The 26819-nt window shown below is 39.8% G+C and overlaps 1 protein-coding gene across 2 annotated transcripts in view; it reads left to right on the top strand.

Moving 5' to 3' along the window:
• slc41a1 (solute carrier family 41 member 1) overlaps nt 1-26819 on the top strand; it is a 121017-nt gene that overhangs the window by 31679 nt on the left and 62519 nt on the right. Inside the window, exons 1-3 of one of the 2 annotated variants that reach the window (XM_061924019.1) lie at nt 2515-2732; nt 9273-9389; nt 9577-10373. In XM_061924019.1, coding sequence (XP_061780003.1) covers nt 9888-10373 — 486 coding nt within the window. In that variant the 5' untranslated portion in view covers nt 2515-2732; nt 9273-9389; nt 9577-9887. Of the gene's footprint in view, nt 1-2514; nt 2733-9272; nt 9390-9576; nt 10374-26819 lie in introns of those variants that run through there. The other variant, XM_061924020.1, reaches the window with a different exon arrangement.

Here is a 26819-nt window from a genome sequence, read left to right as displayed (position 1 = left end):
AGCTATTTTATTTGTTACATGGTGTGATAAGTGTGACCAGTAGATGGCAGTCACACATAGGAGATACGTGTAGACTGCAATATGACGCCAGTAAACAACACCAAAACGGTGTGTAGTGAAGCATGTTTAGCAATTCCACGTCCTGCAGGGATGATACTTGTAAGAAACGTACTTTATTTGTCGCCATGGAGGCGAGGTTCAGTGATTTAGAAGTAGCTAAATGGGATGGGCGTTCACCGCTAGTTCGCTAGCTATGTCTTAAAGCACCTCTTCCTGAGGGTGTTTCAGTGTTTATAACTTCACCTTTATCGTCAGTTTTTAAGCCAAAATGCGTCCGTTCTCCCTTTTCTGTCTACTCACTGTGTCTGCTTGTAAGTACTCCGTGTGTGTGCGCTGTCGAACATGCTCCTCTGCTCGTAAACAAGCAATGTCACGACGGGGGCGCGGCGGACCGTTACTTTTCAGAGGCGGTATAGTACCGAATATACTAATACCGGTATACCGTACAACCCTAATATATGCGTGTATGTATGTATGTATGTATGTATATATATATATATATATATATATATATATATATATATATATATATATGTATGTGTGTGTGGGTGTATATATATATGTGTATGTGTGTGTGTGTGTATATACGTATATGTATGTATATATATATACATATATTTATATATATATATATATATATATATATACATACATATACATATATACACACACACACACACATATATATATATATATATATACATCTATTTATATACATATATATACATACATATACATATATACAGACACACACACATATATAAATATATATATATATATTTATATATATATATACATCTATTTATATACATATATATACATACATATACATATATACAGACACACACACATATATAAATATATATATATATATTTATATATATATGTATATATATATATATATATATATATATATATACATATATATATGTGTGTGTGTGTATATATGTATGTGTATGTATATATGTATATGTATGTATATATATATACATATATGTATATATACATACATGTATATATATATTTATACATATATGCATGTATATATATATGTATCTATATACTGTATGTATGTATCTATATATATGTATGTATATATGTATGTGTATATATGTATGTGTATATATATGTGTATATATATGTATATATATATGTATATGTATATATGTATGTTTATGTATATATACAGTATATATGTATGTATGTGTATATATATATGTATGTATATATATATATATATATATATATATATATGTATTTATATGTATATATACATATGTATGTATGTATACATGTATGTATATATGTATACTGTATATACATATGTATGTATGTATATATATATATATATATACATATATATATGTATGTATGTATATATATATATATATATATATATATATATATATATATATATATATATATATATATATATATATATATATATATATATATATATGTCTTAATAAGGTTATCCAAAAAATAGTGCTCGATACCGTAGTAGAGCGCAATATATGTATGTGTGGGGGAAAAAAATCACAAGACTATTTAATCTCTACAGGCCTGTTTCATGAGGGGGTTCCCTCAATCATCAGGATTATCTCCTGATGATTGAGGGAGATATTATATTAAAAAAGCTGATTTTTTTCCCCACACATACATATATATATATATATATATATATATATATATATATATATATATATATATATATGTATGTATGTATGTATGTATGTATGTATGTATGTATGTATGTATGTATGTATGTATGTATATATATATATATATATATATATATATATATATATATATATATATATATATATATATATATATATATATATATATATATATATATTCCTTGCGCACTAATTGACTGAAAGAGCGCACACTTGCCACCTTTTTAGACAATATGATTTGCCAGAGCGGCTAGAAGACCCCGAGAGTAACAAGCAGTAGAAAATCGATTAGAAAAGACAGATTTTTAAATCTTTTAACTTTTTTTTTTTAACTTGGGACTTCTCTCCGTATCCGGCCCACGGTCCGTAGTTTGGAGACCCCTGTTGAGGTTTACTACTGTTTCTGTCTTTCATAAAGATTGTGAACGATAGGCACCCCTTTTATGTACATATGTATGACTTCTTCTTTTTTTTTTATAGAATGTAAGACATTTTCAGGCTTTAAATTTAGGATTTTAGACTTTTCAAAAGCCTTTTAGACACCCTGACTGAGACCTGCTGCTGCACTGCTCAAACCAAACTTGTGTCTGCTGGAGAAGGAGACTTTGTGCGCAATGGAGCCCGAGCTGGTGGCGCTAGAGAGGAGTGCAGCGAGGGGGCAGGCTAGGGGGGGGACCGCGGTGCCGTCAGCTCAAAGAGTGCGGAGGGAGGGGCCCGCCTTGTGGCTTCCTGGCCCCCCGCACCGGACGGCTGTATTATAGATGCGCATCCAAGCAGCCGGGCGGCGGGGGTCAGTGGACGAGTGCAGTAATGTGACCGGTCGGGCCAGTTTAACTATTAACCATCGAGGCGTACTTGGACCAGGACGGTACTTAAAGGCGTGCAACACACCGGCGTCCGCGTCTCATAGCCCGGGCGCACGTAACCTGGGGAGGAGGATTCATGCAGCCGGCTTGGACCGAGCCTCGTTTGCTGTATCACGGCCACAAGAAGGTACGCAGCAATGCTAACGGAATTTGATACTTTTATGGATAAATGAAACAATGTCGGTATGTTCGCATGCGTGTTACCAAATAGTCATGCGTGTAGTGGCGGGGACTTGAACCCGGCATTTGGAACAGAAAGCCCCCCGGACTTGCCGGAATGAGGCAAAGAATAGAGCAAGGCGGGCTCGTCTATTCAGTCCTGACCAGGGGAGCACTAATTTACGCCTTGGCCATGTTGGGTTCGGTTGGTGTTGGCCCTGACTACTAAACAGGATTGTTTCAGCCAGGGAAAGACGCTATCTTACGCGATGTCGCAACATGCACACGGAGGAAAGCTGCATCAAGTCAGCGACAATGAGACCGCCAGCGAACCGGAAGTGACTTCAAAATAAAAGTTTATGTTTGGAAGGGGTGGGGTGGGTAGCACCACATTTGACAGCCGGGTTGTAATACATTAGTTCAGGCATAAACTTAACACCAGCATTTAAAAATAAGGAACATTTTTCTGTAACATTTTGAAAATTCAAATTATCTCTAATATATTTCCGAGCGGCACTTCCTGTTTTTTTGCGCCGTGTCCTTACGTATTGCTACTAAGACCTAACTGGGGAAGATTTATTTTAGAAGCAGGAAATTCATGGGAAAAATAAGGTACTTTCCCATGGAGAACGGGGAGTGTTGACAGGTATAATTTACACAAACCTGTGAAAATATGAGTTAGATTCGTCAAAACAAATAGTACATGTTATTATATGATCATAGAAGGGGCCCTTAAATGTTGTGTGCTTGTATTTTGTTCTTCTCACAGAGGTTGAGTAACCGCAACATACCTTTTGTCTAGTTACACAGCATAAACAGTGCACACAGTGACTTCCTGTTCAGTGCAAAGTAAACTTCAAAATAAAAGCATTGCAGTATTAACAGGCAAAATCTGCATGTTATTGCTTCTCTTTTACGTGAACGTAAAGCTTCTGAAGTGTTATGTTTTTTGTTACATGATGATTGAAGATTGTTCACAATTCTAGGTCAATGTTTACCTATCTTAGAAGAAAGCTGCATCAAGTCAGTGACAAAAGGACGGCGAGCAAACCTAAATTGACTCTAAAATAAAAGTTTACGTTTGGAGGGGTGGGGTAGGTAGCACCACATTTGATAGCCGATTTGTACGACATTAGTTCAGGCATAAACTTAACACCAGCATTTAAAAATAAGGAACATTTTTCTGTAACATTTTGAAAATTCAAGTTATCTCTTAATATATTTCCGAGCGGCACTTCCTGTTTTTTGCACCGTGTCCTTACATATTGCTACTAAGACTGAACTGGGGAAGATTTATTTTAGGGTGAACATTTAAAAGCAGGAAATTCATGGGCAAAATAATGTACTTTCCCATGGAGAACGGGTATAATTTACACAAACCTGTGAAAATATGAGTTCAATTCGTCAAAACAAATAATACATGTTACTATATGATCATAGAAGGGGCCCTTAAATGTGGTCTTGTGCTCTCATAGAAGTTGAGTAACAGTAACATACCCCTTGTTTAGTTATACAGTATAAACGGTGCACACAGTGACTTCCTGTTCAGTGCAAAGTAAACTTCAAAATAAAAGCGGTGTTAACAGGCAAAATCTGCAGGTTGGTGCTTCTCTTTTCAGTAAACGTAAAGCTTCTGAAGTCTTCATTGTTTTTGTTTTTCCATTACAAGATGATTGAAGGTTGTTCACAATTCTAAGTCAATGTCGGTAATTGGTAATGTCATGTAGCGTTTACCTATCTTACGCGATGTCGCAACATGCACAGGGAGGAAAGCTGCATCAAGTCAGCGACAATGAGACCGCCATCAAACCGGAAGTGACTTCAAAATAAAAGTTTATGTTTGGAAGGGGTGGGTGTGTAGCACCGCATTTTATAACCGGGTTGTAATACATTAGTTCAGGCATAAACTTAACACCAGACCTGTCAACATTTGCATTTCAAAATAAGAAGCATTTTTCCGTAACATTTTGAAAATTCAAGTTATCTCTTAATATATTTCCAAGCGGCACTTCCTGCTTTTTTGTGTCCTTACATATTGCTACTAAGACTGAACTGGGGAAGATTTATTTTAGGGTGAACATTTAAAAGCAGGAAATTCATGGACAAAATAAGGTATTTTGGAGAACGGGTATAATTTACACAAACCTGTTAAAATATGAGTTCAATTCGTCAAAACTAATAATACAAGTTATTATCTAATCCTAGAAGTGGCCCTTAAATGTTGTCTTGTGCTCTCATAGAAGTTGAGTAACTGCAACATACTCCTTGTCTAGTTATACAGCATAAACAGTGCACAGTGACTTCCTGTTCAGTGCAAAGTAAACTTCAAAATAAAAGCAGTGTTAACAGGCAAAATCTGCAGGTTAGTGCTTCTCTTTTCAGTAAACGTAAAGCTTCTGAAGTCTTCAGTGTTTTTGTTTTTCCGTTACGAGATGATTGAAGATTGTTCACAATTCTAAGTCAATGTCTGTAATTGGTCATGTCCTGTTTACCTATCTTACAATGTCGCAACATGCACACGGAGGAAAGCTGCATCAAGTCAGCGACAATGAGACCGCCAGCGAACCTGAAGTGACTTCAAAATAAAAGTTTATGTTTGGAAGGGGTGGGTGTGTAGCACCGCATTTTATAACCGAGTTGTGATACATTAGTTCAGGCATAAACTTAACACCAGACCTGTCAACATTTGCATTTCAAAATAAGAGGCATTTTTCCGTAACGTTTTAAAAATTCAAGTTATCTCTTAATATATTTCCAAGCGGCACTTCTTTTTTTTTGCACCGTGTCCTTACATATTGCTACTAAGACTGAACTGGGGAAGATTTATTTTAGGTGAACATTTAAAAGCAGGAAATTCATGGGCAAAATAAGGTACTTTCCCATTGAGAACGGGTATAATTTACACAAACCTGTGAAAATATGAGTTCAATTCGTCAAAACAAATAATACATGTTACTATATGATCATAGAAGGGGCCCTTAAATGTGGTCTTGTGCTCTCATAGAAGTTGAGTAACAGTAACATACCCCTTGTTTAGTTATACAGTATAAACAGTGCACACAGTGACTTCCTGTTCAGTGCAAAGTAAACTTCAAAATAAAAGCAGTGTTAACAGGCAAAATCTGCAGGTTAGTGCTTCTCTTTTCAGTAAACGTAAAGCTTCTGAAGTCTTCAGTGTTTTTGTTTTTCCATTACAAGATGATTGAAGGTTGTTCACAATTCTAAGTCAATGTCGGTAATTGGTAATGTCATGTAGCGTTTACCTATCTTACATGCACAGGGAGGAAAGCTGCATCAAGTCAGCGACAATCAGACCGCCAGTGAACCTGAAGTGACTTCAAAATAAAAGTTTGTTGGGAAAAGGGTGGGTGTGTAGCACCGCATTTGATATCCGAGTTGTAATACATTAGATCAGGCATAAACTTAACACCAGCATTTAAAAATAAGGAACATTTTGAAAAGTCAAGTTATCTCTAATAGATTTCCAAGCGGCGCTTCCTGCTTTTTGCGCCCGTGTCCTTACATATTGCTATTAGGACCATACTGGGGAGGATTTATTTCAGGGTGAACATTTAAAAACAGGAAATTCATGGGGAAACTCTTTAAACAGGATGAAGAAGGGCAAAATAAGGTACTTTCCCATGGAGAATGGGAGTGTTGACAGTTATGCTTTACATACACAAAACTGTGTAAAGCATTTGTCAAAATAAAATAATACAAGTTGTTATCATATGATCGTAGAAGTGGCCCTTTAATGTTGTGTGCTTGTATTTTGTTCTTCTCACAGAGGTTGAGTAACAGCGACATACCCCTTGTCTAGTTACACAGTGCACACAGTGACTTCCTGTTCAGTGCAAAGTAAACTTCAAAATAAAAGCAGTATTTACAGGCAAAATCTGCAGGTTATTGCTTCTCTTTTCAGTAAACGTAAAGCTTCTGAAGTCTTCAGTGTTTGTTTTTTTTGTTACAAGAAGATGGTTCACAATTCGAAGTCAATGTCAGTAATGTTTACCTACCTACCTATACAGTGTATATGTATTACTTATAAAGTGCCACATGTATTTGATATTTTGTGTGTGAAGGATATACTATATGTTGTGTTCCTCCTGGGTGTTTTGTTTACTACATTGTGCTTTAGCGGTTTATTTTGAAAGGACGGGTAGGAATTGTCGTTGCGTACTTGACAGTGATTTACCAGTGTTTCCTGAGAGTTAATGCAACACTTTCAAGGTGCAATATTTTAAATGCTAGTTTTAAAACTTTGCTTAAACTTTACTGTGTTATATCCTCCTGAAAACCGGCATCCTTTTATTTGTGTTATTTCATAACAAAGCTATTTTCCCCCCCAAATGTGTTATTGCAGGGGTGTCAAACTAATTTTAGCTCAGAGGTCGCAAGGAGGAAAATCTATTCCCACGTGGGCCGGACTGGTAAAATCATGGCATAATAACTTAAAAATACAAACAACTTTAGATTGTTTTGCTTCGATCAAAAATAGAACAAGCACATTATGAAAATGTACATTTTACAAATAATTCTCTTGGCAAAACACTTCAAGTTAGTTTAAAATTCTGAAGAAAAGAACTGGTGCAGTTTAAAAAAAACCATTATCAGTGTATTTACAAAGGCATTAAACTTTAAGCACCTCCTGTTTATCATTCTCATGTTGGCAGTTCACCATTAAAGAGCAACCGAGCGACACCCGCAACTGCCACAACACATTAATTTATCATCATTCAAATATTACAATTATATTATTACAAATATGACACCATAGCTGACATCAAGGGGAACATGGTAGATTTAAGCATAAATAAAACAGAACAAACAACAAATGTAGAAACCCACATTTTTACAATGGAGTTCAGGGTGTGCAACTCACTTTCAACCGACTGCGAGCGCTGCAGGGAATTAACAACTACAAAGATGATTGTCATGTTGACTTAAGTCTTTGCATCTTACCGTTTTATTTTATCCATTGAGTGGATAATTTACAAGGACAGAAGGTATTGTGCATCGATACTGTATCAGTCTGATGCCATCTGCTGCCAGCCACAACAGGAGCGGTTGATTGCTTGCACCTGCGCTGATTGGAGTAGCAGCAGCCAATCTGGAGGGCGCTTAAAGTCAGCTGACACTTCATCTTTATAGAGTGTCATGTGTGACGTGAAGTAGAGATGCGCGGATAGGCAATTATTTCATCCGTAACCGCATCAGAAAGTCGTCAACCAACCGCCATCCACCCGTTTCTAACATTTGATCAGAACCGCACCCGCCCGCACCCGCCCGTTGTTATATATCTAATATAGACGATGCAAGGCATTAGTGAGGTTATAAAGCTTTTGCCTGTTAAAGAAAGGAGACTGATCCAATGCAGCACAGACATTCGCGTGCCACGCTGTCACGACCCAGACGCACACCAGTGCGCAATCATATGGGAGCCGCGCTGAGCGCACCTCCAAGCGCGTCTCGCTGCCGGCGACGGCCGGGTATATGGGCCCGACGCTCCAGCGCCATCCATTTTCAGGGCTAGTTGATTCGGCAGGTGGGTTGTTACACACTCCTTAGCGGGTTCCGACTTCCATGGCCACCGTCCTGCTGTCTATATCAACCAGGGTGAGCCCCACCCCTTTCGTGAGCGCACTGCGCGCGGAGTGACCCCTGTTACGCGCCCCCGGCAACAGGGGTGGCGGGCAGGTAAGCTGCGCGGGCGGAGCGCGCGGAGTGACCCCTGTTACGAGCCCCCGGCCACGGGGGTGGCGGGCAGGTAAGCTGCTTACCTGCTGCGCGTGACGCCGGCCGCGGCGAAGGCGGACGAGGCGGGGTGTCGGTGCGGTGGGCGCGGTGGTGACCCTGGACGTGCGTCGGGCCCTTCTCGCGGATCGCCTCAGCTACGGCTCCCGGTGGGGCCCTCTCGGGGAAAGGGGCCTCGGTCCCGGACCCCGGCGAGGCGTCCCTTCTCCGCTCCGTAAAAGTGTCCATCTCTTTTCTTTTTTTTTCTTCTGTTGTGGCATATGCAGCAGGTGCCTGCTCGTTTTTCGTATGTGGGTAACAACATTTAACTATGTATATATATTTCCCAATTGGTTTAACTGCCACCCGCCTGAATCTATTTAAAATCTAATTTTTTTTTATTTCAACCGCCCGACCCGACCCGACCCGCGGATAAAATCTAATTTTTTTTAAAATTTCATCCGCCCGATCCGCGGATAATCCGCGGACTCCGCGGTTGTGCCCGCAAACCGCGCATCTCTAACGTGAAGACATTGCTATTGCAACATCCAGTGGACACATATAGAACCGCAGTTTATTTCAATAAATAAAATGCAGCTCATTTTTATACTTGGCAAGCTCATCTTGCAGGCCGCAGACCGGATTAAACCTGTCCGCGGGGCTGATACGGCCCACGGGCCGCATGTTTGACACCCCTGTGTTATAGTGACAAAATAAATAAACTGGCTAACTCAGTCTAGAATACATCTAATCAACTGATGTATTCTTCTTCCAGCCGACTGTCCACTCCGGTTGGAGAGGTCCCTTTCTGTGGCTGGTAATTCTAGCCTTGTGCGGCAGACCTTTAAATATCTTCACTGAAGAGGCCTTTCCAGCAGCCACGTGGTGTAAGGTGAGACATTGCCAGCCCGGTATGCCGGCCAGTCTGCTACGATCAGTGCACTGAGAGTGTGCATCACTAACCTGCAACCTGGACTTAACTTAAAGACGAGCTGTACAGAAATGACTTAAGGGAGATTTTTGTGGTAAGTCCCTGCGCCAGTCATTGAACTCGAATATTGTCTTCTGTTTCTTGCCAGCCCACAGGGAGCAGCTTGCATTGAATGGAGAACATACTGGTCCTGCTCCCAAAACATCGACAGGATCACGGAGTCTACAGACAAACGGCTGCATGTGCCTTGCTGCAATCCCTTTGCCCCAGAGCAATTTCTCTCTGGGCTTTAATGCTGACCATCACTCCCTGTAGACATTTTTAATGGGATAAATTATTGAGGCTGATCAGGTTCAAAACCAGGTCAGGTGATCCAGTCACTTCCTCATCACAGTTGGTCAGATTTAGTCTATTCTACTTTTTTTTTTGTCAAGACCATCGTCTTTCAAAGGCTTCCGCATGGTACTTTGGTCGAAAGAACAAGACAAACTGCCCGACATCAACATGTCCTCCGGGGCCGTTGAGGTGAAGAAGGAGGGGGGGCCCCTTGCTCCGGCCTTCATCAACTCCAACTCCTCCGTCCACCCGGTGATCCTCACACAGGGACTCGAGGAAGGGAGCCCAGGAACCGGGGGCGAGTTTGAGCTCAAAGAGGTTACGTCTTTCACAGAAATGACCAACGATATGCCTGGGAACGAAGAGAGGTTGGAGATAGTCGCAGTGATGGACTGTCGGGCCAACGCCAAAGGTCAGCGGGAGGAGGATGCTCTGTTGGAGAATGCGAGCCAGAGCAATGAGAGCGACGACATCAGTAATGATCAAAACCCTGAACAGCCAGCACCCCTCAAGGAGACCTCCTTCTCCATTGGTCTGCAGGTGGTTTTTCCCTTCCTTTTGGCCGGGTTTGGAACAGCGGCGGCAGGAATGGTGCTAGACATTGTCCAGGTGAGCAGTCCCAACATATGGAACACATGTTACATTCTGAACAACATTCAAATAATATGGTAATAGGTCCATCGTCAAATTGTTGACCATATCAACACCCATGTATGTTTTATTCAGGGCTAACCCTGTTAGTTTGTGGGTCTAAGATTCTCTAGATACCTGGTAGACTACTGGACAGTTGTACAAATACCTGCATGTAAAAAGGAGGAACCACACAGTTGTTTTTAGGTGGGGTAATCTCAAAATCCTTTGGATAAATATAAGCTTATGTAAAGCAATTGAGCACAGAACCGGTTCTGCTGAATGTTACGAACATACTGCATAAGCGTGTCACTGAAGTATTTGAACCAACTGGTTATGCCAACTCGACCTTGGAATGTGGTATTTGGCTGTATAAGAAAGGTTTGCAATGATAAATATTTTCACCCTTTGAATTGGAAAGGACTGTCTTATTGTGGCAGTTCGCTCCCTATATAATCAGTGCCAGAGCTTGGTCCGCATTGCCGGCAGTAAGTCGGACACGTTTCCAGTGAGGGTTGGACTCTTTGTCACCGATTCTGTTCATAACCTTTATGGACAGAATTTCTAGGCGCAGTCAGGGCGTTGAGGGGATCTGGTTTGGTGGCTGCAGGATTAGGTCTCTGCTATTTGCAGATGATGTGGTCCTGATGGCTTCCTCTGGCCAGGATCTTCAGCTCTCGCTGGATCGGTTCGCAGCCGAGTGTGAAGCGACTGGGATGGGAATCAGCACCTCCAAGTCCGAGTCCATGGTTCTCTCCCGGAAAAGGGTGGAGTGCCATCTCCGGGTTGGGGAGGAGATCTTGCCCCAAGTGGAGGAGTTCAAGTACCTCGGAGTCTTGTTCACGAGTGGGGGAAGAGTGGATCGTGAGATCGACAGGCGGATCGGTGCGGCGTCTTCAGTAATGCGGACGCTGTATCGATCCGTTGTGGTGAAGAAGGAGCTGAGCCGGAAGGCAAAGCTCTCGATTTACCGGTCGATCTACGTTCCCATCCTCACCTATGGTCATGAGCTTTGGGTCATGACCGAAAGGACAAGATCACGGGTACAAGCGGCCGAAATGAGTTTCCTCCGCCGAGTGGCGGGGCTCTCCCTTAGAGATAGGGTGAGAAGCTCTGTCATTCGGGGGGAGCTCAAAGTAAAACCGCTGCTCCTCCACATCGAGAGGAGCCAGATGAGGTGGTTCGGGCATCTGGTCAGGATGCCACCCGAACGCCTCCCTAGGGAGGTGTTTAGGGCACGTCCGACCGGTAGGAGGCCGCGGGTAAGACCCAGGACACGTTGGGAAGACTATGTCTCCCGGCTGGCCTGGGAACGCCTCGGGATCCCCCGGGAGGAGCTGGACGAAGTGGCTGGGGAGAGGGAAGTCTGGGCTTCCCTGCTTAAGCTGCTGCCCCCGCGACCCGACCTCGGATAAGCGGAAGAAGATGGATGGATGGATGGATGGAATTGGAAACAATGATACTACCTGGTACCTTGAGATACGAGTATCTTAAAAAACTCGTATTGAGAAACAGTGTCACCCATTGAAATTAATTGGCATCAGTTGACATTTAAAACTGAAGACAAACTTTTAGATTATAAATATTCCATCAAAAACAAGACTGTAGACAACAGACTTCTACAATATCTCCTTACCATATCTCCATCATCAGCTTCTCCATATTTTCATGGATAAATGTCAGCTGTTTAGGGAATGTTTTAACATCCTTGGTGGGTGTTATCGACTCATTCTGTTATGATATGGTGCAGAGTACATACCTGCCAACTACTCCGGTTTTCCCGTAATTAGTACGGTTTTCATCAACCTATTCCGGGTTACGGTTGCAGTGATAAAAAATACGGTTTTTCATTAATTAAAAAAAAAAAAAATTTAAGTTTTATTCACGAAATCGCGTAACAACAATGACAATCGACACTGCTTCCCGTAACTTCCTATCGAGCCATTCCGAATGCCATGCGCGAGGCTATTTATAGCACCGCTGCCAAGCAGTTGCCATTGTTTCCAAACGAGCGAACGATCATGGAATCAGCCGGAGAAAAATCGCAAACGAGTCTTAAACCGAAAAGAAAACTGCAGTCATTCCGTGAAGAATATTCAAAAGCCTATCCGGGAATAATTATCCGTTCCAAAAAGGGTGAAAACTACGCGAATTGCACCTTGTGCAGACAAGATTTTTCGATCGGACACGGAGGAATTAGCGAGGGAATGCAATACGGCTTCCACAGGCGAAAACATTTACAAAATACTCGCGGAAGAAATAGACTCAAACGAAATTCCTTGGCAGAATTTGGTTTGCTTTGCTGCCGATAATGCTCCAGTGATGATGGGATCTAAAAAGCGTGTTGCAGCTTTCATTACGGAAATGTCTCCTTCGGTTTACATCGCCGGTAAGTACAGTTCGTAGCATAAAAAAACTCACAAAACATAAAATTTTAAGTAAATCTTTTATTACATAAACAATAAATCAAATCAAAAATAATTTCTGTGTACAGTATATCTTTTTATTTGTGATAACGATAACATGTTCAAAACAAGTAACATATAACTATCATACTATTCTATTACTCTTTATTAATTTGAAAAATGTCGTCATGAAGTTTTATGTTTATTTATATTTCTTTCATAAACCAAAATTTCGACCTGAAGTTTCTTGTTACAATAATGTCTGCAATATCAATAATGACATGTATTATTTATATTGTGTAATTTGAACCAAATACTCTCAAAAATCTTATATAGACTGATAGAAAAGTGATGGTTTTAGCAACATTTTAACCTGTCTGAATGCTAATAATCATTTTGCGTCGGCCCCCCTGAAACCCCCACCAGGACTTTGTCCTGGACCTACCGGGGCCTGCGGCCCCTGGACCCTGGCTACTAGGTTTTTCTGATTTCAAAAGTTGGCAGGTATGAGAGTAGCAGTGCTATGCTCAAAATAATTCGCCAAGTTGGCTCCACGGTCAAATTATTTCTTCGTCTTCTCAGCACTCTCCCTCATTCTCGCTTTCTTGGTTCCCAGGGGTTTAAAAAAAAGTTATGTTGATCTCTATAAGGTAATGCTAGCAAGAAAGACACCATGTTTTGGGTTAACTGTGGCATTCAGGTACAGGTTATCAGTGAACTGCTTTACCAAGTTGGCTCAGCGCTAAGATAATGCTAGCCAATAAGGTTGCTTCTCACTGGGTTCACTGTTGCAGTTGCTACTCCAACTAGCGGTTGGGAGGCTCGTAACCCAAACTTTTGTTCGCAACCTAAATCACAACAATTAGACGTGAGGCAGCTCGTACTGCGAACAACTCGAAAGCTGGGGCACTCGTAAGCCGAGGTACCACCGTATAAGACTCATTCATGCCATATTGAAACAGTCTAAAATCAAATGAGGTACAGTGGTGTCTTGTCATGTTCTTAGGATAGCGGTCTGAACCACATGAGATGTTCTTTTCGGATACGAATAACAATGTGCCAGTGTGAAAGAAAACCTAAACTAAAGAGTAGGGGTGTAACGATAGATCGATAGATCGATAAATCAATCTATATTCCTAAATTTCATGTACAAACCCCGTTTCCATATGAGTTGGGAAATTGTGTTAGATGTAAATATAAACGGAATACAATGATTTGCAAATCATTTTCAACCCATATTCAATTGAATGCACTACAAAGACAACATATTTGATGTTCACACTCATAAACCTTAATTTTTTTTTGCAAATAATAGTTAACTTAGAATTTCATGGCTGCAACACGTGCCAAAGTAGTTGGGAAAGGGCATGTTCACCACTGTGTTACATCACCTTTCCTTTTAACAACACTCAATAAACAATTGGGAACTGAGGAAACTAATTGTTGAAGCTTTGAAAGTGGAATTCTTTCCCGTTCTTGTTTTATGTAGAGCTTCAGTCGTTCAACAGTCCGGGGTCTCCGCTGTCGTATTTTACGCTTCATAATGCGCCACACATTTTTGATGGGAGACAGGTCTGGACTGCAGGCGGGCCAGGAAAGTACCCGCACTCTTTTTTTTTTACGAAGCCACGCTGTTGTAACACGTGCTGAATGTGGCTTGGCATTTTCTTGCTGAAATAAGCAGGGGCGTCCATGAAAAAGACGGCGCTTAAATGGCAGCATATGTTGTTCCAAAACCTGTAAACCTTTCAGCATTAATGGTGCCTTCACAGATGTGTAAGTTACCCATGTCTTGGGCACTAATGCACCCCCATACCATCACAGAAGCTGGCTTTTGAACTGTGCGTCGATAACAGTCTGGATGGTTCGCTTCCCCTTTGGTCCGGATGACATGATGTCGAATATTTCCAAAAACAATTTGAAATGTGGACTCGTCAGACCACAGAACACTTTTCCACTTTGCATCAGTCCATCTTAGATGATCTCGGGCCCAGAGAAGCCGGCGGCGTTTCTGGATGTTGTTGATAAATGGCTTTCGCTTTGCATAGTAGAGCTTTAACTTGCACTTACAGATGTAGCGACAAACTGTATTTAGTGACAGTGGTTTTCTGAAGTGTTCCTGAGCCCATGTGGTGATATCCTTTAGAGATTGATGTCGGTTTTTGATACTGTGCCGTCAGAGGGATCGAAGGTCACGGTCATTCAATGTTGGTTTCCGGTCATGCCGCTTACGTGGAGTGATTTCTCCATATTCTCTGAACCTTTTGATGATATTATGGCCCGTAGATGTTGAAATCCCTAAATTTCTTGCAATTGAACTTTGAGAAACGTTGTTCTTAAACTGTTTGACTATTTGCTCACGCAGTTGTGGACAAAGGGGTGTACCTCGCCCCATCCTTTCTTGTGAAAGACTGAGCATTTTTCGGGAAGCTGTTTTTATACCCAATCATGGCACCCACCTGTTCCCAATTAGCCTGCACACCTGTGGGATGTTCCAAATAAGTGTTTGATGAGCATTCCTCAACTTTATCAGTATTTATTGCCACCTTTCCCAACTTCTTTGTCACGTGTTGCTGGCATCAAATTCTAAAGTTAATGATTATTTGCAAAAAAAAAAATGTTTTATCAGTTTGAACATCAAATATGTTGTCTTTGTAGCATATTCAACTGAATATGGGTTGAAAAGGATTTGCAAATCAGTGTAATTCCGTTTATATTTACATCTAACACAATTTCCCAACTCATATGGAAACGGGGTTTGTACAACACAACAACTTTCAGCTGTGGCAGAATTGCAAAAATCAAAAATGGAAGTGACAGCGAAGAAAGTTCGCAGACGGACCAGCTTGAGACGAAGGGTTAAAAACAGTGTAATAAACACTCACAGTATATGAGTATTTATGACCTGAAAAGTGGTCACACGTCACTTATGTATCCAACTTTGTTCATAAAACTTGTCCGCTGTCACTTTTCTTATGTCTTGATTAGAGATCTATATTATCGGCCGATAAAGGCTTTGAAATGTAATATCGGAAATTATCGGTATCTGTTTCAGAAAGTAAAATTTCATGACTTTTTAAAACGCGGCTGTGTACACGGACGTAGGGAGAAGTACAGAGCGCCAATAAACCTTAAAGGCACTGCCTTTGCGTGCCGGCCCAGTCACATAATATCTACGGCTTTTCACACACACAAGTGAATGCAAGGCATACTTGGTCAACAGCCATACAGGTCACACTGAGGGTGGCCGTATAAACAACTTTAACACTGTTACAACTATGCCCCACACTGTGAACTCACAACAAACAAGAATGACAAACACATTTCGGGAGAATATCCGCACCGTAACACAACATAAACACAACAGAACAAATACCCAGAACCCCTTGCAATACTAACTCTTCCAGGACGCTACAATATACACCCCCCGCTACCACCAAACCCCACCCCATCTCCCGAATTCGGAGATCTCAAGGTTGGCAATAATGCTCTAGTATACTCTGGACTGAAGATGTGTGCCTTCATTGTTTTTGTAGCTGTTGTTTTGAGGCATGTTTAAAAAAAATTATGCGCTTTGTGAAAGTCAAAGTATAGTATTTCCCATAGTTGTAATGGGTATTAGGATTATCTCAGAGGGAGCATGTCCCAAATTCCAAGCTGTTTTGAGGCATGTTAAAAAAAATAATGCACTTTGCCATGTTGGCACTTTTTTCCATAACTTGAGTTGAATTTGTTCTCTTATTTTGGAAAACCTTGTTTTTGATTGATTGATTGAAACTTGTATTAGTAGATTGCAGAGTACAGTACATATTCCGTACAATTGACCACTAAACGGTAACACCCGAATAAGTTTTTCAACTTGTTAAGGTCGGGGTCCACGTTAATCAATTCATGGTAAAGTTACATTGGTTAATGCATCCAGCGGGGCATCACAACAAAATTAGGCATAATAATGTGTTAATTCCACGACTGTATATATCGGTATCGGTTGATATCGGAATCAGTAATTAAGAGTTGGACAATATCGGAATATCGGCAAAAAAGCCATTATCGGACATCTGTAGTCTTGATGATGTTCCGTGTTGATTAAAATGAGAGCAGTAGCAGGTCAAACCACTGCGCATTTAATCTGAACAGATTTGATTGCACTTAATTTTTCAGGTGAATCTACTGCTAATTTAACCAGAAAAGATGTTGGTTGCACCTTATTTTTGAAATGAATATTGTATTATGATTATGTTGAAAACAACAACAGAAGTAACAGGTAAATCTACTGTTAAAATGTTGGTTACTGTACCGTATTTTTCGACTATAAATCGCAGGTTTTTTCATAGTTTGGCCGTGGGTGCGACTTATCCTCAGGAGCGACTTATGTGTGAAATTATTAACACATTACCGTAAAATATCAAATAATGTTATTTAGCTCATTCACGTAAGAGACTAGACGTATAAGATTTCATGGGATTTAGCGATTAGGAGTGACAGATTGTTTGGTAAACGTATAGCATGTTCTATATGTTATAGTTATTTGAATGACTCTTACCATAATATGTTACGTTAACATACCAGGCACGTTCTCAGTTGGTTATTTATGCCTCATATAACGTACATTTATTCAGCCTGTTGTTCACTATTCTTTATTTATTTTAAATTTTATCAAATAAATTTCCCCAAAAAATGCGACTTATACGCCAGTGCGACTTATATATGTTTTTTTCCTTCTTTATTATGCATTTTCGACCGGTGCGACTTATACTCCAGAGCGACTTATACTCCGAAAAATACGGTACTTTTAATGAAAATGTCTTGAATGCTGAAAATGAGAGCAGAAAAGGTTCAACCTGAAAGTGTTGGTTGCACTTTATTTAAATAAGATGTGAAGGCATTGGCTATTAATTGTTGTTACCGTATTTTCCGCACCATAAGCCGCCCCGTGTTATAAGCCGCGCCTTCAATGAACGGCATATTTCAAAACTTTGTCCACCTATAAGCCGCCCCGTGTTATAAGCCGCATCTAACTGCGCTACAGGGAATGTCAAAAAAACAGTCAGATAGGTCAGTTAAACTTTAATAATATATTAAAAACCAGCGTTCTAACAACTCTGTTCACTCCCAAAATGTACGGTAATGTGCAAATGTGCAATCACAAACATAGTAAAATTCAAAATAGTGCAGAGCAATAGCAATAACTTAATGTTGCTCGAACGTTAATGTCACAACACACAAAATAAACATAACACTCACTTTCTGAAGTTATTCTTCATTCATAAATCCCTCGAATTCTTCTCCTACGGTGTCCGAATTAAAAAGTTGGGCGAATACGGATTTCCAAAATGGCCGGCTCCGTCTCGTCGAAGTCATCAGAGTCAGTGTCGCTGTTGTTTTTCCAGCAGTTCCGTGAATCCTGCCTTCCGGAAAGCTCGGACCACAGTTGAGACCGAAATATCCGCCCAGGCATTTACGATCCACTGGCAGATGTTGGCGTATGTCGTCCGGCGCTGTCTCCCTGTCTTAGTGAATGTGTGTTCGCCTTCGGTCATCCATTGTTCCCACGCCGTTCGCAGTCATGCTTTAAATGCCTTGTTGACACCAATATCGAGCGGTTGGAGTTCTTTGGTTAATCCACCCGGAATGACGGCGAGTGTTGTATTTGTGTGCTTCACTTGTTTTTTGACACCATCTGTGATGTGGGCGCGCATGGAGTCGTATATCAACATGGACGGAGCTGCGTGAAAAAAGCCACCCGGCCTCTTCGCGTAAACTTCCCTTAACCACTCGCTCATCTTTTCTTCATCCATCCATCCCTTCGAGTTAGCTTTTATGATGACGCCGGCTGGAAAGTTCTCTTTTGGCAAGGTCTTCCTTTTGAATATCACCATGGGTGGAAGTTTCTGGCCATTAGCATGGCAAGCTAGAACCACAGTGTGTCGCTTAGTAGGAGCCATTTTGTGGTCTTTACAGATGTAAACACACAAAGGAAATGAAACGTAATACCCGCGCGCTTCTTCTTCTATGGGGGCGGGTGCTTACCTTGGCGGTTGCTTACCGTAGAAGAAGAAGCACTTCCTCTTCTACGGGGAAAAAAGTATGGCGGCTGTTTACCGTAGTTGCGAGACCTAAACTTTATGAAAATGAATCTTAATATTAATCCATATATAAAGCGCACCGGGTTATAAGGGGCGGCATGGCGTAGTGGGTAGAGCAACCGTGCGAGAAACCTGAGGGTTGCAGGTTCGCTCCCCGCCTCTTACCATCCAAAAATCGCTGCCGTTGTGTCCTTGGGCGGGACACTTCACCCTTTGCCCCCGGTGCCACTCACACCGGTGAATTGAATGATGAATGATAGGTGGTGGTCGGAGGGGCCGTTGGCACAAATTGCAGCCACGCTTCCGTCAGTCTACCCCAGGGCAGCTGTGGCTATGAAAGTAGCTTACCACCACCAGGTGTGAACGATTGATGGGTTCTACATGTAAAGCGACTTTGGGTACTTAGAAAAGCGCTATATAAATCTCAGTTATTATCAGTTATTATTATTATAAGCCGCACTGTCAGCTTTTGAGTAAATTTGTGGTTTTTAGGTGCGGCTAATAGTGCGGAAAATACGGTATATGTTTTTTTTCCTTCTTTATTATGCATTTTCGACCGGTGCGACTTATACTCCAGAGCGACTTATACTCCGAAAAATACGGTACTTTTAATGAAAATGTCTTGAATGCTGAAAATGAGAGCAGAAAAGGTTCAACCTGAAAGTGTTGGTTGCACTTTATTTAAATAAGATGTGAAGGCATTGGCTATTAATTGTTGTTACTTGCTTGTTTATGTCCATTATTTTTTTTTTTTTTTTACATCTAATTCCCTTTCAAGAAAGACCAGGAATATTGCAATCTTCACCTGCACTATCCAGGATTTATTTCACAGTCACACTGCTTGAATTTTTTTTTTTTTGCTAAAAACTTACTGAATCAATTCAGTAGGTTTCGGATCGTATCGTTCTAAACAAAATGATATCGTCCCCCGAATCGTATCGGCAACCACAGATTCCGAATCGACTCGAATCGTCGTTAAAACAAACCGTTACACCCCCAAGTGAAGAGGTATTCCCACTCAATCTGGAATGGTATGAGGTCAAACATTTTTCACGCTGTCCCATGTCAGGCCCCATGCTGTTGTGGTTTCTCTGTTATCTAAAACATTCCCCCCGATGAAGCATTGCTGTTCCCTCTATAGTGGGCCATGAGCAAAGTTTTGTGCTTGGATGCAAAGAGAAGCTTGACAACCTGTTGGGTGTTGAGTAGCTATCTCATTGTGTAATTCCATGTCTATGTCTAACTTCTCTACTCCTTATGATTCCTCTACATTCATAGTGCGGTAGTCTGCAGCCACTAGAAAGCCTCACTATGGTCTTTTAATGTTAGGGACTTAAAAAATTTTGCACAGCACAAACACACGCAGAGTTTCTGGCATCCTTCCCACTGAAGGCTGGCCCAGAAAAGAATGTCCAGAATGACCTGGAGATGTCTGCATAGTTCCGCTTAGTGACTTGGCAGCCAAGTGGCCTAAAAATGTCATTCTGTCCTCCTTACCATGGCCCAAAACACCACACCAAGGGTTGGCTCTAACAGTTATATATGGTTTGCAAAGGTCATGCAGTGCTTCTTAGGAACGGTACCAATTAAGGCCAGATAGAAACTTTTCTAAAACTAAAACAGCTTTCAGTTCGTTTTACTGGTGCTGTTGTCAGGCAGCTCCAACAGAAATACAAGTACACTTAGGTGCACTTAGGGGTGTAACTGTTAAACCGTTTCGGTACGGGGAGGTTCGGTTCGGTTCGGAGGTGTACCGAACGAGTTTCCACACGAACATATTAAGCTAAGCTAAAGTCTTAACAAGCTGCTCCACTTCCTTCTGCCTGTCTTTTTCAGTCATCTACACAGCACACAGCATTGTCCCACCCACACAACCATCTGATTGGTTGCACACAGAGCGGTAACAGCCAATCAGCAGTGCGTATTCAGAGCGCATGTAGTCAGTGCTTAGCGTTTAGCAGGTAAGCATCAGGCAGCGGACTCTCCCCAAAATATAATAAACACCTCCCAGTCAACTACTAGTAACATCACCATGAGCCCGTTGACCTTCTATAAATATAAACTGCGGCTCAGCTCGCCCGCAGGACTGGCTTGAGGTGAAGGCTAATTCGTTTTTAGCGTAACGTTAGCTCATTTTGCGGTGTGTGTGTGTTATGGACAGCAAAGCCCTGTCCGTCTGTTATTTCACTTTACCTTTTCTGTGTTGATTGAGCTGTGTTGAAGCAGCAAAAAAGGACATTATGTTAAATGAAGAGTTTCTGTCTCTGATAGTTGATATAATAATGTAACTGCATCATTAAGCCTACATGAACTCCATGGTGTTCAGGGATGAATAGTCTCTCCTATTGCTATTGTACTATTTTTTCAGCTATAGTTAAATTAATCATTAGTAATGCAGCAGCCTAGTTTTGAATGGCAGGGTCCCTGCTATCACATGTTGATACAAATATAACATTTACATAATAAAAATCAACTGCAGGCTTCCCAAATGCTGTAATAAATTAAGCATGATGAGTTGACTTAAAACTGTTTAATGTTGCACGTTTTATATGTAGAAGAAAAGTTGTGTCTTTGTATTTAATCTGAGCAACAACTTGAGGCAGTTTAATGTTGATTAACGTGGGCAGAATTATTATAGTGTTCCATACCTGCCAACTACTCCGGTTTTCCCGTAATTAGTACGGTTTTCATCAACCTATTCCGGGTTACGGTTGCAGTGATAAAAAATACGGTTTTTCATTAATTAAAAAAATATATTTAAAAAAAAGTTGTATTCACGAAATCGCGTAACAACAATGACAATCGACACTGCTTCCCGTAACTTTCTATCGAGCCATTCCGAATGCCATGCGCGAGGCTATTTATAGCACCGCTGCCAAGCACGAGGCACCAGTTGCCATTGTTTCCAAACGAGCGAACGATCATGGAATCAGCCGGAGAAAAATCGCAAACGAGTCTTAAACCGAAAAGAAAACTGCAGTCATTCCGTGAAGAATATTCAAAAGCCTATCCGGGAATAATTATCCGTTCCAAAAAGGGTGAAAACCACGCAAATTGCACCTTGTGCAGACAAGATTTTTCGATCGGACACGGAGGAATTAGCGATGTAAAAGACCACGTTGGGACAAAAAAACACAAGTCTAATGCCGTTGCTAGCGATACAAGTGGAAAACTTTCAACGTTTTTCGGATTTTAGCCACAAAAAGGTAATGACACCAATGTTATCTATTGGAATTGTTTAGTACTGTTATACTGTTAAAAGTGTTTATACTATTTATGCTTTCAAGTCCAAGTTGAAGAAATCTTGTTAAATGTTGACAGCATAACTACCAAAATACAGAAGTATGTCCTTAATATTTTTGCAGTGCTATTTCTGTTGAAAAGTTAAAATGATTACATTAGAGATGTGATGTGCCACTTTTCAAGTGTCTGATGGCTTAAATTAATTTTCATTAATTTTTCATATTTTGAATTCTTTTGAAAGGCTTACAAAAAAACTACATTTGAATTGTAATTCCATGCTATTGACAGGACTATTAATTTTAATGAAGTTAGCTTACCATGTTTACAGTATGATAATTGTGATAGAAATGTGAATTTTAGGCACATAATATTTTATACAATTGAACAAGGCAGTAGATTATACAAGCTTGGACAGAAAGGTAATAATGACACCAATTTTTTTTTTAATGGAATTGTTTAGTACTGTTTTACCATTTGTTTACTGTAAAAAGTGTTTATACTGTTTATACTTTCAATTAACAATTTGAAGTCTTGTGAAAGGTTGACAGGATAACTGGCATTAACTGTCAAAAATAATTTCAAACTATTGAAGTTAGCTTACAGAATAAACATGTCAATCAACCCATATGATTTTTGCTGTAATATTTTTGTTTTGAAAAGTCACTGTGACTGATAGAAAAGTGATGGTTTTAGCAACATTTTAACCTGTCTGAATGCTAATAATCATTTTGCGTCGGGGGGGCGAAGCCTGAACCCCCCACCAGGACTTTGTCCTGGACCTACCGGGGCCTGCGGCCCCTGGACCCTGGCTACTAGGTTTTTCTGATTTCAAAAGTTGGCAGGTATGGTGTTCCCAATGTTAAAAGGATAAAGCCATTGTTTACAAATCTGGTAAATAAATATCCAAAAAATTTATATTTTGTTGTTTTCTTACTGTACCGAAAATGAACCGAACCGTGACCTCTAAACCGAGGTACATACCGAACCGAAATTTGTACATCCGAAATTACACCCCTATGTCCTACAGTATATCTTCCTGAGAACCAACAACCTCTGCAGTGGACATTTGGGTTTTGCATAACCGGGCTTTTTATTCCCCGGAATTTGTAACTGCGACAATAGAAATAGTCCAAAAACAAATGTCCACTGTAGAGGGCGCTTGTTCCCAGGATGATCTATTACTCCTCAACTCTCACCTGCAATAGTCATATAATAATATGTCCAGGGGATTTTCATTCCAAGTCAAATTTGAGTTTGGCTGTAGAACTGTTCAAGTTCCAAAGGTCCACAATGTGACAAACACTATCTGCGCATTTGTGAGAATATAGCCATCTGGTTGAGGTTGTTCAACCTAACTTAATGAATGAAAGTGGGCAGAACTTCAGCGTAAAAATACACAAATCAGATAAGAAGAGTTGACTTACAGGTTTTAACCCTACTCAGGCACTCCTAGGTTGTGTTGACAGGACGTCAACTTGATTCTGCTGTCATTATTATTAATAATTACTTTTGTATTTCTTATTGTGTCAACTGTGTAAGGAAATGTGTTTATTGGTCACAGCAACTATGAATAGCTGAGAATATCCGGACAGAAACTTTTCAAACGGAGTTTGAAAGGATTGTGTGTTGAACTCTGGCTCCAGGTTCGATCCCCGCTTCCGCCATCCTAGTCACTGCCGTTGTGTCCTTGGGCAAGACACTTTACCCACCTGCTCCCAGTGCCACCCACACTGGTTTAAATGTAACTTAGATATTGGGTTTCACTATGTAAAAGCGCTTTGAGTCACTAAAGAAAGGCGCTATATAAATATAATTCACCTCACTTCACTGATGTTTAAAAACTCTGCACTCTGAGTCTATTTCACGTTTCCCCAACAATTTCGCAATTTTTTTGTGCTCGTGCACTAATTTACTGAAAGCGTAATGACGTCACATCATCAATGGGAAAATGCATTTTTCGAAAATATGATTTGCCAGAACGGCTAGGAGACCCCGAAAGTAACAAGCGGTAGAAAATGGATTGATGGATGGGCTAGAAAGGGCAGATTAAAAATAAATGAATTAAAAAATTAAAATACAAAAAAAAAATATATATATATATATATATATATATATATATATATATATATATATATATATATATATATATTGTACTTTAATTATATATATATATATATTGTATTTTAATTATATATATATATATATATATATATATATATATATATTTTGTATTTTAATTATATATATATATATATATATATATATATATATATTGTATTTTAATTATATATATATATATATATATATATATATTTTGTATTTTAATTATTTATATATATATATATATATATATATATATATATATATATATATAATTATTTTTTTTGTATTTTAATTATATATATATATATATATATATATATATATATATATATATATATATATATATATATATATATATATATATATATACATATATATTAGAGATGTCCGATAATGGCTTTTTTGCCGATATTGTCCAACTCTTAATTACCGATTCCGATATCAACCGATACCGATATATACAGTCGTGGAATTAACACATTATTATGCCTAATTTTGTTGTGATGCCCCGCTGGATGCATTAAACAATGTAACAAAGTTTTCCAAAATAAATCAACTCAAGTTATGGGAAAAAAAATGCCAACATGGCACTGCCATATTTATTATTGAAGTCACAAAGTGCATTCTTTTTTTTAACATGCCTCAAAACAGCAGCTTAGAATTTGGGACATGCTCGCCCTGAGAGGTGGGGAGGGATTGGGGGTAGCGGGGGGTGTATGTTGTAGCGTCCCGGAAGAGTTAGTGCTGCAAGGGGTTCTGTTGTGTTTATGTTGTGTTACGGTGCGGATCTTCTCCCGAAATGTGTTTGTCATTCTTGTTTGGTGTGGGTTCACAGTGTGGCGCATATTTGTAACAGTGTTAAAGTTGTTTATACGGCCACCCTCAGTGTGACCTGTATGGCTGTTGTCTGGGTGGAAATCGGGAGAAATTCGGGAGAATGGTTGCCCCGGGAGATTTTCGGCAGGGGCGCTGAAATTCGGGAGTCTCCCGGGAAAATCGGGAGGGTTGGCAAGTATGACCGGGAGACACAACTGCTCTGTACTTCTCCCTACGTCCGTGTACCACTCCGTACAGCGGCGTTTTAAAAAGTCATACATTTTACATTTTGAAACCGATACCGATAATTTCCGATATTACACTTTAAAGCATTTATCGGCCGATAACATCGGCAGTCCGATATTATCGGACATCTCTAATATATATACTTTATTTATTTTTTTTACCTCGGGACTACTTGGACGCTGGCGGGCAGGGTCTGGCCCGCTGGCCGTAGTTTTGGGACCCCTGTGATAGAATATACACTCAATGACAGCTAACGTAAGCTACCCAAATTGCTATTACGGTATTAGCTAACAACAGTTAAAGCTAATGTGCATGAGTTGCGTACGTAGGTAATTTCGTCAAATATGATTTGCCACAGCAACAAGCGGTAGAAAATCAATCAATCAATCAATCAAACAATCCACTTTATTTATATAGCACATTTACACAACAAAAATGTTTCCAAAGTGCTGCACAACAATATTAAAAACAATATTAAAAACAATAATCAAATACTATCCTTAGCTCCACCAATGACTGAATAAAAACAAAAAATAAATAAATATAGAACCAATATAAAAACATTATAAAAATAAATATGATTAAAAACGATTTTAAGGGGAAAAACCCATTAAAACAGTAAATAGAAATAAAAATGTATAAAAAACAGAGGACAACAGAGGACCACACAACTCACGTAGTGTTAAAAGCCAAAGAATAAAAGTGGGTCTTAAGACGAGACTTAAAACACTCCACTGTGGGAGCAGTTTGAACATGGATCCCCTGGATTTAAGTCTGGTCTTGGGCACCACGAGCTGGAGCTGGCTCTCGGACCTCTGAGCGTGCGCAGGAGTGTAAATTTGGATGAGGTCCGAGATATACTCGATTGATGGATGGGCTAGAAAGGACAGATTCAAAAAATTATAATTAAAAACATTTTTAAAAGAACATTTTTTCTTTAGTCGCTGGCGGGCCGTAGTTTTGGGACCCCTGGTCTAAACTGACAATGTGTTTATTATCATAGTTGTAATTAGGGATGTCCGATAATAGCTTTTTGCCCATATCCGATATTGTGATAATGTCCAACTCTTTAATTACCGATACCGATACCGATATATACAGTCGTGGAATTAACACATTATTATGCCTAATTTGGACAACCAGGTATGGTGAAGATAAGGTACTTTTTTAAAACAATTAATAAAATAAGATAAATAAATTAAAAACATTTTCTTGAATAAAAAAGAAAGTAAAACAATATAAAAACAGTTACATAGAAACTAGTAATTAATTAAAATTAACTGTTAAAGGTTAGTACTATTAGTGGACCAGCAGCACGCACAATCATGTGTGCTTACGGACTGTATCCCTTGCAGACTGTATTGATATATATTGATATATAATGTAGGAACCACAATATTAAAGGGGAACATTATCACAATTTCAGAATGGTTAAAACCATTAAAAATCAGTTCCCAGTGGCTTATTATATTTTTCGAAGTTTTTTTCAAAATTTTACCCATCACGCAATATTCTAAAAAAAGCTT

Source organism: Nerophis lumbriciformis, linkage group LG28 (assembly GCF_033978685.3).
Source record: "Nerophis lumbriciformis linkage group LG28, RoL_Nlum_v2.1, whole genome shotgun sequence".
Taxonomy (NCBI): domain Eukaryota; kingdom Metazoa; phylum Chordata; class Actinopteri; order Syngnathiformes; family Syngnathidae; genus Nerophis; species Nerophis lumbriciformis.
The sequence above is the reverse complement of the archived record's forward strand: the minus strand, read 5'-3'. Positions and strand labels throughout refer to the sequence as shown.